The 16,783-nt window shown below is 43.4% G+C and overlaps 1 protein-coding gene across 1 annotated transcript; it reads left to right on the forward strand.

The window, feature by feature from the left end:
- The first annotated feature begins 5,306 nt into the window (after positions 1 to 5,306).
- FGF19 (fibroblast growth factor 19) lies at positions 5,307 to 14,955 on the forward strand. Its single transcript, XM_084828017.1, has 3 exons — positions 5,307 to 5,679; positions 6,651 to 6,754; positions 12,692 to 14,955. The coding sequence occupies exons 1-3, from the start codon at positions 5,445 to 5,447 to the stop codon at positions 13,022 to 13,024; spliced, it is 672 nt and encodes a 223-aa protein (XP_084684143.1). The 5' UTR covers positions 5,307 to 5,444; the 3' UTR covers positions 13,025 to 14,955.
- Positions 14,956 to 16,783: the final 1,828 nt, after the last annotated feature.

A 16,783-nucleotide genomic window follows, 5' to 3' on the forward strand; every position in this document is an offset into this window, starting at 1 on the left:
CCCATGGTAGTTAATGGGATTGACCTGTTCGTAGTTGTGGGCAGGATTGCAGCAATAGATTATATCTATTTTAATTTAGTGGCAGTTCCTATGAGGACATATGTTCAAGCAGAACACTTGGCGGGTACATGGACTTCAAGTGTGGTATGAGTCTGTAGAGGGGTTCACAGCCAAACAAGAAGGATCTATGCTGGGGAGAGTCAGCGACAGCAGCCAGCATCTTAGGCAGCATCCAAGCAAGACCTGCCCATCCTGGCACCTGCCCTGGGGCCCCCTTTTACAGTGCTTGAATAAGTGTCAGCAGTGGAGGCTGGTGGCTCTGATTTCAGTGGGCCTCTAAATCCATTCTGGGTTTCAGTCAGAACTAGCCAGAACTCTAAAGGAGCTATCCAAGGTGCTGAACCTGTTTGGGGGATAGGATTCAGCACTCTACTGAGTGTCAGGCAGCTTGGAGCTGCTATTTTACATTTCCCACAATGTCCCAGTGATGATACGTCACAGACACTCTGAGTAATGACATGGCGGTCCTGAGCCACCCAGAGCTCACTGACAGTGGCCTAGTGGAGCCAGCGCTTGAAGGGTCAAAGCACCAGGCCTTTTAGATTAGCAGAGATGATGATGTTATCTAGCTCCCTCCCTCCCCCTCAACTACCCTGTTCCCCCTAAGCTTGGCTGCAATGGCTTTTCCCAGGAAAAAAATGTATTGTCCTGAGCTATCCCTGTTGTAATGCAAAGTATTTGGGGATGGCATGGTCTTGAATGGGCAATGATTCAAGCTAAACCCATTAGCTTTACAAAAGACCTGCTCCTGGTGGAGATGAAACTGCTGGAACTGGTTTGTTGACATGGATCAATAGAGCTGCCTGCATTTTTTGCTTCTCCTTGGGGCGTGGCTGTGAGGGCTGTCACGATGAGTACCTGCCCTTTACACCACTGCACCACTACTCACAGAAGTGCTGTTACTGCCTGTCACCACCAGGTAAGCCCACTGATATAGTAGGGCCCCCTCATAGCTGGAGCAAGCTATGGTGCTGGGAAAAGAATAGATTTTTGCACAAAATATTTAATTCACAAACAGGTAATTCAGCTATCTCAAACCTAGTAGCAGTAGGAACAAAAGCAGGCTGAGATTCAAAGTGCAGCTTAGATTCATGCCAGGGATTGCACTAACCCAGGGGACCTTTGTTTTAACTTTGAACAGCTGCTGCCCATAATATAGGACAAAGTTTTTAAAATCTCCTTAGTGTAAAGAGCAGTTTACCATGGGATATAGCAAAGGTGGAGTGGAGGCTACTTGAGAGAAATGTCTTTTTAATAATAACAACAACAACCCCTTTAGGTTCATGGAACTTGTTTGAAACTTGGCCAGTGTCTTTATATTGTTGGATAATGACTCTGCAAGATGGTCACAAGGTCATTTAAATAATAATGGTGATTATGATGGTGATGACATGACAGAGCAGGATAGCTATTCTGTAAGTTAAGTTTTCTATAAGTGAGAGAGATCCAAAACAAGAACTGGGTTCTTGAAGCCTTTCACAGTTAGAAGTGATTTTTATTGTTACGATTTCACAATCAGTTTATAAGAGATCAACCTACAATAAAGAAGGGTAAAACAAGTGGAGAATCTGCTGAGTTTTAGCTGATTTTTTAAAAATGGCATTTCTTCGTTTTATGCAAGCATTTTTTGCAAAGGACCTGGAAAATACATTTACATTTATGGTGTACATCCTTTCCCCCAGGATATGTTGCTTTGAAGAGCATTATATCTACTTTAGGAATGAACAATCTGTGCTCAAGAAAATCATGCATGGCTGTGTGAAATTTGGATCAATGAAGCCTCTCTTTATAAGCACCTGAAAGTAAAGGGAAATTGTCCCAGTGATTTCCAAAGCTGGTGACTAGGAGACTGTCACTATCCTTCTATTTAATCAGAGGAGCTTCTGATCAGTCCCAAGAATTGTAGGTCTCTTAGGGATTTATTCACTACCAGCAGTGTAGTGATTGTGTAAAAGATCTGTCAGTGCCTTTTCATCATTTGTGCTTTCAATTAGTTTTCGAATTTTATTGATTTTTTTTTTTAAAAGATCTTTCTAATAGTCAGGACGGACTATTACTTTAAGCATTCTTAGAATTTGGAATAAGTTTCTTCATTTAATAAATCCATGTTGGGATCTGTGCAGGTTGTATTAGGAATCAAGATTGGTCAGTGGCACAAGATCGCCAGTACAAAAGCAGACATTAAATACTCTCCCTCTTCTTCCAGACGTTGATAAGAAGGATACCAAAATGTGGTAAGGACATCACCACATGATGTTACCAAGTTCATAATTACCTGGTCTGGAATACGAATTTGTTCAGTTCATAATGCCTGGAAGTGTCATTTCCCTGAGAAGTTCTTCACCAGCTTGGAGTATAAAATTGTGCTCATTGACAGTCAGCATTAAGGACGACCAGGGCTTTTTGGTGCATGCAGTTCTTTAATGTTAGCCTCATAATCTTGATAAAACTCTTGTTGAAACTTTTGTTGATTGTTGTGAAACTATGTGAATGACAAAATCAGCTGCTTTGTTGGAACACATGCAGAAATTCTTTCTCTAATGTCCCTTACTCTCAATGAAACTCTCATTGAAACTCTTCATAAATCACTGTAAAAACCTATGAGCAGACCATTCAACCAAGCAAGCCTTTATTTGGCACTTGTCTTTTCTACTGGGTCAGTTCTTTTGATTGCTTCTTGCTTGCTCCTCACCCAACCCCAGGAAGATCTAAAATCCTTTTTTTTCCTGGTGTGTTGTTTTGGGAAATGCTGAATACTACAATTCCCAGGGGGCAATATGTTAAGGTGAATGTGTGCTGCACAGCACTATATAGCAATCATGCAGAAACAATGATAGCGCCCCCAGCTTCCAAGGGACCAGGTTCATCCTAAGCTTTTCTACTCAAAAGTAAAAGGTAACCATTATAAGCTAACATCACACTTTTGAACTAACATTGCTTTCTGTGCAATCTGTGACAGAGAGTGTGAGAGAGACTTAAGGTTTAAAGCTCTATCTAGTGGCCAAACAAAGAACTAGCTAGAACTGAGATAACTAAGGAATGTGTGCATGACTCTATTCACTGGATGGGTTCCTATAATTCCCTGTGTTGATACAAAATAAATTATCTCCTTTTCCATAGAAGGTTCTAATTTCAGACCTTTGCCAGGAAAAGCCAAAGGATGTCCATATTGTTTTAACAATTCTCTAAGGAAGCACTTTTTTCCATCTTGGGAACACTTACACATCATTTTGCCTACATAAAGGTTAATAATCTTCCTAGAGAAAGTATGTACACAACCATCTAGGAAGGGCAGCATTTTATCTTGCTACAAGTATTCTAATTTTACCAGGCAGTATTCGTAATGAAACCAACATACATACTATACTTTGCGTGTGATGTAAAGGTACATGTGTTTTTTCAGATGCAGAGATAGCTAGGAAAATGTTCCAATCAGCCCTCAGACAATATATGAACTGGATAGTTTTCATTTAAGGAGAAGCGGTATAGAATGCAATCCTATGCATGATTGGTCAGAAATAAGTCCGACTACATTCAATGGGATTTACTTCTAAGCAAGCATGGATAGGATTGCAGTTTTAAGAACTTATTGACAATTTTCAAACTTTTTTTTAACATGTCAGAAAGGACAATTGTTCAAAAGATTCTTTGAAGTGAGGATGTGAAGCCATGTATTGAAATGATTGGAGCAGACCTTTATGTAAGGAAATCATAAGAACGGGTGGGCAGGGAAACAGGCTGCCTTTGGCTCCAGTCTCGGTATGTATGTACCTGGAAGCAAGTTCCAGTGAAACCGAGAGAGCCCTAGTGAATTAGCAGACTGAACGCTGAGTGATAGGCAACTTGTGAAATCTCTCCTTGCAACACAACCCGAATATATAACTACGGGAGAAAGCTAGCCGGTGCTTCCTCCTCCTTTCTGACAGCCTGCCTTGGGGGTGAGGGGAAATGGGTTGAAGTGCTAATTTAACAGAAGATGGCTAAAGATGGCTATTTGCGTTGGAGTGCCACCCAGAGGTTCAATATGTAACTTTTACCGACCTGTTTTAAGACCGGCACATTGCACATCAGTGTGCATGCTTGTACCATAGAAGTGTGTGTGTGCACACACACAGAATTAATATAGATATATGGAGCTGGATAATATAAAGTTGGATGTGTATAAATTATTAGTGTTTGCTGTTTCCTTCATTTCCACTCAGCATCAGAGGAAACACAGGGTAGAATCCAACGAAAGTCCTACTTAGAGTAGACCCATTGAAAGAAATGGAACTTGAGTTCGTCATGACTAACTTATGTCCCATTCATTTAAATGGGTCTACTCCAAGTAGGACTTTCGTTGGCTTCTACCCATTAACCTTTTTGTCTGGTGGGGCTGTAGATGTTACCCCGGCTTTCTTCCTGTGTATTCCGGGAGGTGTCGTATCAGCAAATGTGCTTGGATACCTCGTGGAACAAAGGCAATGAGTTTGTGTGTGTTTGGTCGTGTTTTCCCGGGTCATAACTAGTAAATCTATTCAGATTTAGACTTTCTTCAGTTCGTCTCCCCCCCCCCAGCCCCCCAGTTGTGTGGAATATAATGAATAACCGGACTGGCTCCGGCAATTTCGAAAGACGTCAGCGCGAAAAGGAAGCTCCGTGCTGTGTGTAGCGCAAGTGGAGATGTCAAAATCTAACATAACCTTTCCCACAACAGTTTAATTTTGGGGTGCGTGCGTGCGTGTCTGTGTCGGTGCGTGTGTGTATTGGGGGGGTCATTTTTGGAAAGACAAAGAACGAGAGGGAGTTCGGTTCCACCCCCCACCCCCCCACCCCCAGAGAGGAAAAAAAAGAATTAGGAGTTCCACGAGTCCCTCTGCTCCCTTCGTCGGGTTGCCTCACTTCTCTTTATCGATCGATTTACACACAGCGCCTGGGCCTGCTCTTTATTTACACCTCCGGGCGCCAACGGGGTGGGGGAAGGGAGAGACGGCGCTCCTGCTTCACCGCCCGATGGCCCGAGGCAGTCCGAGAAACCCACCTCGCCCCCGCTGGAGCTCAGGGCCGACCTCGCCCCTTCCCCAACGCGAGCCCCCCTCGCGATCCAGCGTGGGGGAGCCTCGCGCCCGCAGGGGCGTCCCGCGGGCAATGATGTAATCCCAGCCTTGCTGCGGAGCGGTGTCTATATCGGAATTGGAATTAGCCTTATCGATCGGGCCGATCGCCGAGTCCTATAAAAGGCGGGCGATCGCCTTGGCGCTTCCTACAAGCCTTCCCGGAGCAGCCGGCTTCCCCAGCCCGTCGCCTCTCCCGCGCTCTCCCCCGTGGGGACGCCCGCGCCCCGGCCTTCGCGCGCCCCTTTGGAAGGAAGACCTCCGCGGGCGACCGCCTCCCTCCCGGCGAAGATGTGGCGGCAGCCGTGCCCAGCGCGCGGGCCCCTGGCTCTGGTGGGCCTTTGCTTCGCCGTGGCCGCCAGAGCCCTGCCTCTCGCCGATGCGGGACCCCACGTCAACTACGGCTGGGGGGAGCCGATCCGGCTCAGGCACCTCTACACCACCGGCCGGCACGGGCTGTTCAGCTGTTTCCTGAGGATCCACAGCGACGGCCGAGTGGACGGCACCAGCACCCAGGACCTGCACAGTAAGTACCGGAGCCTCCGAGGCGAAGAAGCCTCGTGCACCTGCGCTCGCCCGGGCCGGCTACGGATATCCCAGCCGAGTCTGCGCCCCCGTTTGGCTTCCGATCAGTGGAGGCTGGTGGCTCCGATTTCCGCGGGGCTGTGCATCCATTCTGGGTTTCAGACAGAACCAGCCAGAACTCCGGAGGAGCTATCCAAGGTGCTGAACCCATCGGATAGCTCCTTTAGAGTTCTGGCTGGTTCTGACTGAAACCCAGAATGGATGCACAGCCCCGCCGAAATCGGAGCCACCAGCCTCCACTGGTCTGCGTCCCCGCTTTGGTTCCCGATCCTGAAGCTTATACAGTGCTGCAGCGAAGGCCGGACCTCGGGGGCCAAAGCCCAGGGGCCCCCAACGAGGCGGGGATGGGAGGGCAAACGACACCAGAGAGCGGCAGGTGATGAGGGCAGCAGGGCAGAAGAGCAAACTCCATTTCATTCCCGTAGTCATGATGGTCCTACGAATTAAGCGAGTTTAAAATGCAAAGCTGCACATGCTCAGAGTATATAATTTTTAAATCAGGGTTTGAAAACAGTTTTGTTGTTCTTACATATCAGGAACGCAGAAGCAATTTGAAAGCATGGAATGGCAGCTGGGATGCGGGGGGGGGGGGAGAAATGCTCTGTGCTTCACACCTGAAGCGATACACATGGCTGTCCAAAGGAGGGGCCCATAATACCACTGAGTCCAGGGTCTAAAATTGCCTAGCTGCACCCCTGAGCTTATAGTTCGGGGTGCGCTTTTTGTTGTTGACACGTGTGTGCGACTCCGCATGTACACGGTATCACTGAGAGGGGCTCCCCCGTTGACCATCTGGGTAAGCAAGGTGCGGGTGCGCGGGTGGGGGACGATTTCCCAGAAGACCCCCTTTCCCCGTCGCCTCCCCGCCCCCGCGGACGGTCTGCTAACGCTGCGTGTTGTTTCGCTGCGCAGGTTTGCTGGAGATCAGAGCTGTGTCCCTTCGCACGGTGGCGATCAAGGGCGTGCGCAGCTCTCGGTACCTCTGCATGGAAGAGGAAGGGAGGCTGCACGGGCTTGTAAGTTACAGCCGGGGGGCCGCGCTGGGAAATCGACCTGGACAGGCTCAGAGCCGCCTCCCCGCAACCCTCCCCCCAGCTCTCCCGGGAAATGTTGTGCATGAGTTCCCCATAACCGCGTGCGGCGATTTTTTTGCTCCCGGGCCAGACAAAACAATAGCAGCCTGTCGACTTTGTTTTATTCGCACTCACCAGAGCAGTCTAAACACGTCGCACCACGATCCTAAACGTGTTTGAAAAGATGTCCTTAATTTTTTTTACATGCTTTAGGATCGGGGTTATTAGGGTATGCGTGCTGTGAGCTGGTTTATTATTGTTGCTGTTATTATTTCTTTTTAAACAGTTTTTAATACATAGTTCCATTCCCAATATTATTCTCAGCAGTAAATAATTGCTTATATTGCCTCATTTACATACCCTTTTCCTCTTTTACAATGTTAAGAACATAAGAAAACCCATGCCAGATTAGACCAAGTCCATCTAGTCCAGCATTCTGTTCACATAGTAGCCAACCAGCTGCCCACAGAAAACCCACAAGAAGGACATGAGTGAAACAGCACCCTCCCACCCATGTTCCCCAGCAACTGGTGTACATAGGAATACTACCTCTGATACTGGAGGTAGGATAGAGCCATCAGGACTAGTAGCCATTGATCGCCTTATCCTCCAGGAATTTGTTGAATCCCCTTTTAAAGCCATCCAAGTTATGTTCCTAATAGAGCATAGGGTTACACCTTGGCCTATACTTTATTATTCCAAAATGTAACAAAAATAGACCACTTTTCTCTAAATCTTTTATTTTCCTCTCTACTCTTTTCTAATGCTAATAAACATTTGTGGTGCTGTGAGCTGGTTTTATTCAGCAACAGATTTTTTTTCTTTAAAATAATAGTAATCCAACAATGATGTAATTTTGGGAATGCTAGACACACTGGTAGCAATGTTCAGGGAAAAGGGAATAGTCCACTCTCAGTCGCTAATTATTTACAAGAATAAGACAGTGATGTAATAAAATAACTTTAAGCTGAACAAAAGAGGGAATAATGGGAAAGTTTGATCTTTGTCACTACACACAGGAATGGTTTTTTGTTTTAATGAAGTGAATAGAGACAGAACCGGCAACATTCCAGAATTTTGACTACCAAGATTTACTACTAGTTTAGATTTCTTTTCCCACCTATTTCAAGGGGCTACAGGCTGGAGAGTTGTTCCTTATCTCATTCTGTCCTCACAGCTACCCTTGAGGTGAGGCTGAGAGATAATGACATACCCAAGGCCACCCAGTAAAGCTTGCTGGCTAAACAGGGATTTGAGGCGATCTCCTGCGTTCTCCATGTCCAAATGCAACGGTGTAGCCAGTGCATCATGCAATAACATTAAAGAAGGAGTCTGTACATTGGGAACTTTACTACATCATGTTTGTTCATGCTGGCCCTGTTTTCTTAGAATTTAAATCCTATTTTTAATTAGTATCATAAACGTGAATGCACAACCCCTCCCACTGAGGTATGATTGTCCCTTGTCTGACACTAGAAAAAGGAACTTTCTGTGTTCGAGTAGAATATATGTAAAATGAATGAGCATGATTCAGTCGAAGTAAAGCACTCTTTATTTCTGGTGATTTCAATGGGACAGTTTGAGCGTGGGCTTAAATTTCTCCTATTGACATCAACTGGCTGGAATATGTCCAGTGTATACTGCACGGAGCTATAACTAATATTAGCACATTATCTTCTTCCTCTTCAGGTCAGGTATTCTGCAGAAGATTGCTCCTCTGAAGAGGAAATACATCTGGGCAACTACCTTTATGTATAGAGCTAAGAGTGGGGCTGCTGTTTGTTTAAGTGGTGTTAAAGTGAGGCAAAAATCCAAAGGAAATTATGACCTTCCATTTGTTTCTTAACTAAGTGCACCTGTGGTGAACTTAGAGTTTGATGATGCCTGTAGTTCCCACACTGTCGATTCTATAGACACTGTGCTAAAAGGAGATTCTTCCAAGCTCTTCTGCACAGCCCATTTGCATTCACGCAGGGTTTTTATCAATGGTGGGGTCACCCTTTCAGTACTTAGACCAGAGCAGCTTTCCCCAACCTGGTGTCCCCCGGATATGCTGGACAGAAACTCCCATCGTTGCCAGCCAGCATGGCCAGTGGTCCATTGTAGTCCACACATCTGGAGGGTACCAGGTCATGGAAGGCCTGGACTAGAGCATAAGCTAAGAACAGAGTACACAGTCATGAAAATCAATGGCAGATTTGACATTAACATTACTGGGGTATCAATTGCACCCCCCAAAACCTAACAATGCAATCTTATACATGTCTACTCAGAAGAAAGTCCCACTTAGTTCAGTGGGTCTTAACACCCAGTAAATGGGTATGAGATTGCAGCCCTAATCAGTTCAATGTATCTAACCACTAAGCTCCACAGAACCCTCATCCCCTCTTCAGTTTTAAAAACCCAGAGGAGCTCTATGGAGGACAAAGTATGCTTCTTAATCCTTTACACTGGTGTAGAAGTAAGATGCTTAAATATGTGAGAATGTGTGTTCAGCATTGTAGCCTATACATTTCCCCTTAATTGCATTTTTCGGTCTGGTAAATCAGACTAGAATTTTTGAAAATGCCATTTCAAACCGAAGACTGCATGACATTTGAAGAGGTACCTTTAGTTACAAATGACCACCATTTCAATGCATAATTCTCAAAAGGCACAATCCTATGCATGTTTAGACAGGAAAAAGTCCTACAACTCCAAGCATTCCCCAGCCAGCTGCATAGGACTGTGCCCAAATACACATACCTTATTTCAGCCTTCCTCCATCTGGTGTCCTCCAGATGTTTTGGATTACAACTCCCACCATCCCTAATGGTTGGCCATGCTGGCTGGAGCTGATGGGAGTTATTGTCCAAAACATCTGGAGGGCACCAGATTGGGGATACCTTATACATGGATACCCCCTTCCTTTCTTAACTCTCTATGCACCAAAGCCCTTTCTCAACAGTAATGGCAGATTTAAGCAGTGGATTTTAAATCAGATCTAATTCAAGCTGCTGCCTGTAAATGGTGAAGGTGCAGCTGTAAACTGCCTCTTGCTTAAAAGTACAGTTAACATAATTTCCCAAACTATAACTAATCTTGCATATATGTCACTGCATTGTATCATTTAGACTTCAGTCCTATGCACTTGGGAGTAAGCCCTGTTGAATGTACTGGGACTTCCTTCTGTGTGAACATGCGTGGGGATTGCATTGTTAGTTGAGACAAAGAAATTGTTGTTGCCACTAAATATAGTCAATTAAGTTCTGAATTGTGAACCTGTAATATTTATTCTAATCAGTTAACTAATCACAGAAGACAGCTAAGAGCACAATCCTATCCATGTTTAGAAAGAAAAGAAATACTACAACTCCTGACAACATGGCTGGTTGGGGAATGCTAGAAGTTGTTGGGCTTTTTTCTGTCTCAACATGCTTAGGATTGCACATTAAAGGTGCAATCCTATGCAGGTTTAGACAGGAAAAAAAGCTCCTACAGTTCCCACCATGCCCCAGCCAGCATGCCTGACTGGGTCATGCTAGGAGTTGTCGGACTTTTTTTCTGTCTAAACCTGCATAGGATTGCACCCTTAGTAACTTACATGGGAGCACCTTCCCATTTCAAGACCTTTTGGTAATCTAGAACACAAGCAAAACATTTTCCTATATGCCTGACAGCTCAATCCACTTCTAAAATATTATGCTATTGGGAAACCTATTTGGTCTCACTGAGGGAATTCTGTTCTAGAACATTGTCATCAACATTTTACATGGGTAGGGGGAAAGTATGGCTTAGGTGCTTGATAGTTAAAGGGTTCACAAAAGAACACAATTTTTCTTATCACTGAAGCCCTATACGCAATCAGCAATACTTTGCTGACCAAGAGTTCAGTCACCTCTAATAACTGAACCAGAATAACCCCAGAGTTTTTAAGAAAAACAACAGTGACATAAAGGGCCTGGAACATCCTCAAATTCTTGGTATGTAAGTCTTTTCTGAATTAGCAAACATACCTTTGGTTTCTGTACTCAGAAATATATAAAATGTGTTATGCTATACAACATTATAGGTCAAATATTTTTTCATTATGGAAAAAATAATGAGTAAGACTTGTCCTTATTTTGTCAAAATCAATAAGAAATTCTCAATGGAGTGAGCATATTGAACTTATAGTTCATGTCTACTGAGAAATCAAAACAATGCTAACAAAATTACAGGAACTATGTTGACCTTATTTTAAACGATTCATCATTTAAAATTTTAAATACTGAGGGTTCCCCTCGATCAGCCTTCCCCAACACGGTGCTCTCCAGATGACTTGGACTACAGTGATCATCATCCCTAGTCAGCATGGGTGTGTTGGCTAGGGAAGATAGGGACTGTAGTCCAACACATATGGCAGGTGCCAAGTTGGCGAAGGCTGTTTTAGATCATCCTGGAGGGGGCACTGTGAGACAGGTCATGTACTACTTGGAAAAACTTTGCTGGATGCGACTGTGCAGATGCAAAGTCATGGTGAAGAAAGTTTGAAGCAGCATCCCATGGAGTAGGCCTTAAAATGGAGTTTAGCCCATGTCCAGCAGAACTGGTCTTGAATCTTTCTCCACTTGTGTTCTAGCTTTCTTCTCTGCTACTTCATTGCCCTAGAACATAGGGACCCCATGCAATCTATGGTGCCATGCTGCTGCTGAACCAAGAACCCGAGAAGACATAACTGGGTTAGGCTGTCTATCTTGTTCAATTGGGTCTTGGAAAAAGAAGCACTCCCATCCAGAAGCAAGTCCTGCATGACAGCTGTTTTACCATCCCACAATCCCTTTTACCAGGAATCTTTCTCTGTTGTTTGTCCTAAGCAGTTTTTGGTAGTCTTCAGTATCCTCATGAACTTGAGCAGCCTTTAGCTCAGGCCCACACTGAGCTGTGATGGTTCTGCTCTATTTTTATGTACATAGGGAAAACCAGGCTTCCCAGCCAGAGGGAAACTGCAATGGGCAATCAGGATTTAAAAAATGGATCTTGCTTTCCAAGCAGTTAGAATCAGAGAAATCACACTGAATCTTACTGCATAAATATGCCAAAGTAGAATCACATCCATTAATAACTTACTAGCAAACATGCCTATTGTCCATACTTGAGTTATGGATGCTTTTTGCTAGCATCTCCCTGTGCTGCTTTGTATTCACGTAACTCTATGGGGAAAAGGATTCCAATTTATCTCACCCCTGAATACAAGATTTATCTCACAACTGAATAGACGGTTCTATATAGGGCAGGAGTGCAGAACCTCTTTCTGCCCAGGGGGTGAATTCAATTTCAGAGAAGCTCTCATGGACTGCCTTCCAGTGGTGGGTGGGACCAAACCCCCCCCCATATTTTTAAGCTTAAAGCTCTTTGTGCCAAGAACTAAGCTAAAGAAGAGGCATTTCAAGGCATTTTGAGACCATTTCCTGGCATTTCATGCCAAGAACTAAGCTCATGCCAAGAACTAAGTTCTAAGTTCTAAGCTCGTGCCACGAACTCAGTTCTTTTGTGCCAAGAACTAAGTTCTAGGAGAGGCATTTCTTGGCATTTGAAGAGGTGCTTCTTGGCATTTCATGAGAAGAACTAAGCTCTAGGAGAGGCATTTCAACCTTTTAGAATGAAGAAAAATCTGCACAAAAGCTGGGAAATCATCAAATGATCTGTGGCTGGGGGAAAGGGGGTGGGCCAAGGGAAGGGGCATAGCCTTCCGGGGAACCCCAGTGGGCCAAATTGGGAGGGGTAGATTTGGCTTCCAGGTTTGAGGGTCTGCACCCCTGATGTAGGTCACTTGGATAAACGATGTTGCATCATATGCCAGCTTAAGAGACAAAATTATACAGAACACATACGTAATAACTCTTACTTCTTTCTGTTCAGGTCAGCTATTCTATGGAGGATTGTTCCTTTGAAGAAGAGATGCGTCCTGATGGCTACAACACCTACAAGTCAAAGAAATACGGAATCATGGTGTCATTAAGCAATGCCAGACAAAGGCAACAATACAAAGGGAAAGACTTCCTTCCATTGTCCCATTTCTTGCCTATGATCAACACTGTCGCAATGGAGCCTACAGGTTTTGAGGAACATGGTGACACCAGACACCCTGTTGCATCATCTGATATTTTCAGTTCACCTCCAGAAACTGACAGCATGGATCCCTTTGGCATCACTTCAGAAGTATCAGTGCAAAGTCCTAGCTTTGGGAAATAACTAGTGCTCCCTCCCAACACACACACACTGCCAGTAGGCTAGGATAGAATTTCTAGCAATAATATTCAAGACATGGAGACTTGTTTAGATGTGGTACTGCCTTTGTTAAGCAAACACCAATATGAGTTCCAAGAAAGATGGACACATTGCCTACACAGTATTTAGAAAAATTCCCTCTAAGAGATACTGTTTAATTCAGGAATTATAAAAATGCAAAATGTGCAAGTATTGCTTCTGCCTTGGAGAATGTTTGGAGGGATAAGATCACAAATGTTTGATTTTACTGCTTCATTACTTCTTTGTCACTTCTGAGTGCTGATGACAAATACACCAAATGCTGTTCATTCAAAGGAGTGCGATAACTTCTTCTCTTCAGGGTTAGAAATAAAACAGGAGCATCTAAACAAACAACCCACTAACACATTATGAAAACACTTACAGTGCAATCATATCCTATGAGTTCAATGGGACTTCATTTCAGGTAAGCACATACAGGATTGCAGCCTTTCCATATTACAGATTTGTCTCTTTTTTTCATAAACTTCAGCTGCTGGTCTTTGGAAGATTAAGCTGCAATCCTATACCCACTTACCTGGAACTTGCTTCTGAGCAGACATGTATAAAATTGCATTGTCAGCTATTGAAAAACAATTTCTAATCCTCGGTTGCCTGATACAGACAGAAGGTAATGTCAGTGAATGGGAGAAACTAGGATCATAGAACAGTAGGGTTGGAAGGGGCCTACAAGGCCACTGAGTCCAACCCCCTGCTCAATGCAACTCTATTTTTAGTAAGTCATTGGTTGAAGCCAATGTTAGTTGCAGTTAGAGTGGGCCCATTGAAATGAATGGGACAAGTTAAACTAACATTGGATACAACCCAATGCCTGTTGTCAAAGGAGTTTACTAACTTTCAAGTTACACAGAGTTCTTCAGGCAAAACAGCTACAAGTATTTGACATACTAAACTGTTGGAAAAACAGAAACAGTTAGGCTTCTCTCTATCTGGAGTCACTAAAAATAGATGAATAGGTAACTAATTCTGCTTTCTCTATAGAGGAACAATAACTAGATGTTTACCTTGCCTGATGAAGAATTCTGTGCAGCTACAAACTCACATGCTCCTTTAGCAAAACTAATTGGTCAAAGAAAACCTGTCATCTTACTTATTTTATATCATGTATATATAGGCCAGGTGATGCTGTTGATTTGGAAGACCATTGTTAAAGATGTATGCTGATAATTTGGCTGGAGCCAAGGCAAACTACTTTTGTCAGTGCAGTGAAAATTAGTAGTGCGCTAATATAGTCTAATCCTGCCTTTTAACTCTAAGAGATGCTTTGGAGAGAGCCCAGGTTGTTTTAAATTCTTAGTGTGCAATCCTATGCATGTTTAGACAGAAAAAATATAGTTTTCTCTGTCTAAACATGCATAGGATTGTGCCCTTACTTTAATGCAATGGGATTATACATTATTGTGAGTAATGTGTCATGGAAATTTTGTATATAACAGGTTTTTTTTCCAATGAGTGAATAACTGCTTTTCCATGAATTTGTGGAAAACTGAAAGAAAAGAAAAAAGACTTTGGGACATCATTCTTTTTCGAAGGTTCCTGTATATAGTGGTATGGGTCTGTACAGAAAACTAAAGGAAAACATTATTATTTTCTTGACCTAGCACTTCATTTTCAACACAGTATTTATAATTAATTTATTAAACACACACCTCTGTTTATTTTGTTACTGTATTTATACTTAAATTTCTATTTATGTACTCAAATGTTGTCTTTTTTCCTTTTTTAAAAACAGGCTGGACAAATGTAGTGAAGTTTTGTAATCTTGTTAATGGTGAGGAGGAAAATGAACCTTTGAAATGTGTGTGAAATCTGTAGATCTAGTGTGTAAACATTTTTAATAAAAATAAAATATCAGAACATGGTTGTCTCTTGTCTGGAACTGTCTCTATTCACCTTACTTTGAATGACAATATCATGCAGTACCCAAACGCTTCATATGTGGCACCAGGAAAAGCAGGTGTTTGCAACCTGTATACATGATGCAAATTAATCAAATGTACATACATTTCCTTATTTTGCTTCTGGTAATCATGAGGAGGAGCTAAAGAACTATGCTGCATGCTGAAACCATACCCCTGGGTTTCTGCAATCGTATTCCCCCTACCCAGTTTCTCAGATTTCTCTGCTGAATTTTGCCTGGAGAGTTTTGAGGCTATCGTCGGACCCTTTAGTGGCTGGGTATGTGTTTCTTTACAAACAAAAACTGAGAGTCTTAGAATGATAAACACATTCCAATTTGAGGAGGTAAAAAACAAATCTCTATTTTTCTGTAAAGTTACCTGACACAGTAGCTCAAGGTCAGGTTCCATTGACTTCACTGAGACTTCCTTCCCAGGCAGGGGAGTGCAGAGGAAATGCAGGTCCAGATTAATATGATACTAAATCAAGCTGGTAGGTGTAGCTCGCCATCACGTGAATGCACACGTCAAAGGAAGGCAGGAGCATCCACAATGGATCAGCCACTTGTGCAATTCAGTAGCAGGGGAAAGCTCTTCCTGGTCTTAAGAAATCCTGCCCCAGAAGGGAGGTTTCTTCCTGTCCTTGAAGCAGATGAAGTCCTTAACTTCCGTAAAGGCTACAAGATAATGCACAAGATGGGCTTGTCTGTTCCTGTGCCCCAACATATATAATTTAAGAAGGCCTTCCCCAACTTGGTGCCCTCTAGATGTTTGGACTACAACTTCCATAATTCCTGACCATTGGCCATACTGGCTCAGACTGATGGGATCTGTAGTACAAAACATCTGGAGGGCACTGGGTTGAGGAAGCCCGATCTAAGTCGTAGATTATTTCTTTTCTTTAATCAAAGGGTGTATTGCCTTGAACAAAACATCTGACTCTGTTTAACTGCCTCCTTTTTCTCAGAAAAGGAGATTCTTCTTCATATAACCACATTAAAATTTGATTTAAATACAAAGCAGTGGATGAGATTCAGTTACTGCTTTGCCCTGCAAGGATGGCACATATCTTGGTAGTGCAAATATCTGTGTATACTGCAGTTGCTAAAGCAAGGACGAGACTGGGCTATCCAGCTGCAAAAATAATGGCTGCATTTCCTTTGCCTAAGTTCCATGGAAATAAGAGAGACTTACTTCTTGAAATGTTTTTCACTATATGGTTTTAAAGTGTGACCTGCAACAAAATGATGCAATGTATACTCCCCTCCTACTGTATCTTGGTCACCCTATTCTTTTTTTGTTTTGTTTTTATTGTATTTCTGCAAATCCGGGGTTTTCGAGCATGTTGACAACTCCCTCTTTGTTTCTCAGTGGCCCTGTTTTGGCGACAGTCCTATTGGCACTCTTCACCTGAGTTCATTATTAGTGGGAGTGAAAAGTGTTTAAATATACAAACTGTAAAAATTATTCTTTTCTGCCACTATTGCAGCAGCACAGTCTCATCCAGCAGAGTTGTTTTGAAACACCTGCAACCTGCTGTGATGAGTTTGCAAAACACTCTGCTGATACAATTGCTTGCATCTGCTCCGACTTGGACTCTGCATTGAAAGCAGGTTCTAAAGTGGTGACTGGAGCAGCCGTGTGCCCAGTTTTGATGGATGGATATAATCTTTTTCAGCCTGAGGATGGATCTCAGCTGCTTGGAGGGGTAAGGCCAATCACTGTTTGTTGGAGCCTTGTCCATCCTGGTTACTAAAGGTTGTCAAAGGGGAACTGGCCAGTGGGG

Source organism: Heloderma suspectum, chromosome 1 (genome assembly GCF_057233095.1).
Source record: "Heloderma suspectum isolate Gila_16-S chromosome 1, 16-S_ref, whole genome shotgun sequence".
NCBI classification, from domain to species: Eukaryota; Metazoa; Chordata; class Lepidosauria; order Squamata; family Helodermatidae; genus Heloderma; species Heloderma suspectum.

Bases quoted from the DNA above. Each gene is read 5' to 3' on its own strand.
- FGF19 (XM_084828017.1), top strand. From the start codon at position 5,445: ATGTGGCGGCAGCCGTGCCCAGCGCGCGGGCCCCTGGCTCTGGTGGGC. The intron at 5,680-6,650 runs GTAAGTACCGGA...TTCGCTGCGCAG, and splicing joins CAGCACCCAGGACCTGCACA to GTTTGCTGGAGATCAGAGCT. The intron at 6,755-12,691 runs GTAAGTTACAGC...CTTTCTGTTCAG, and splicing joins AAGGGAGGCTGCACGGGCTT to GTCAGCTATTCTATGGAGGA.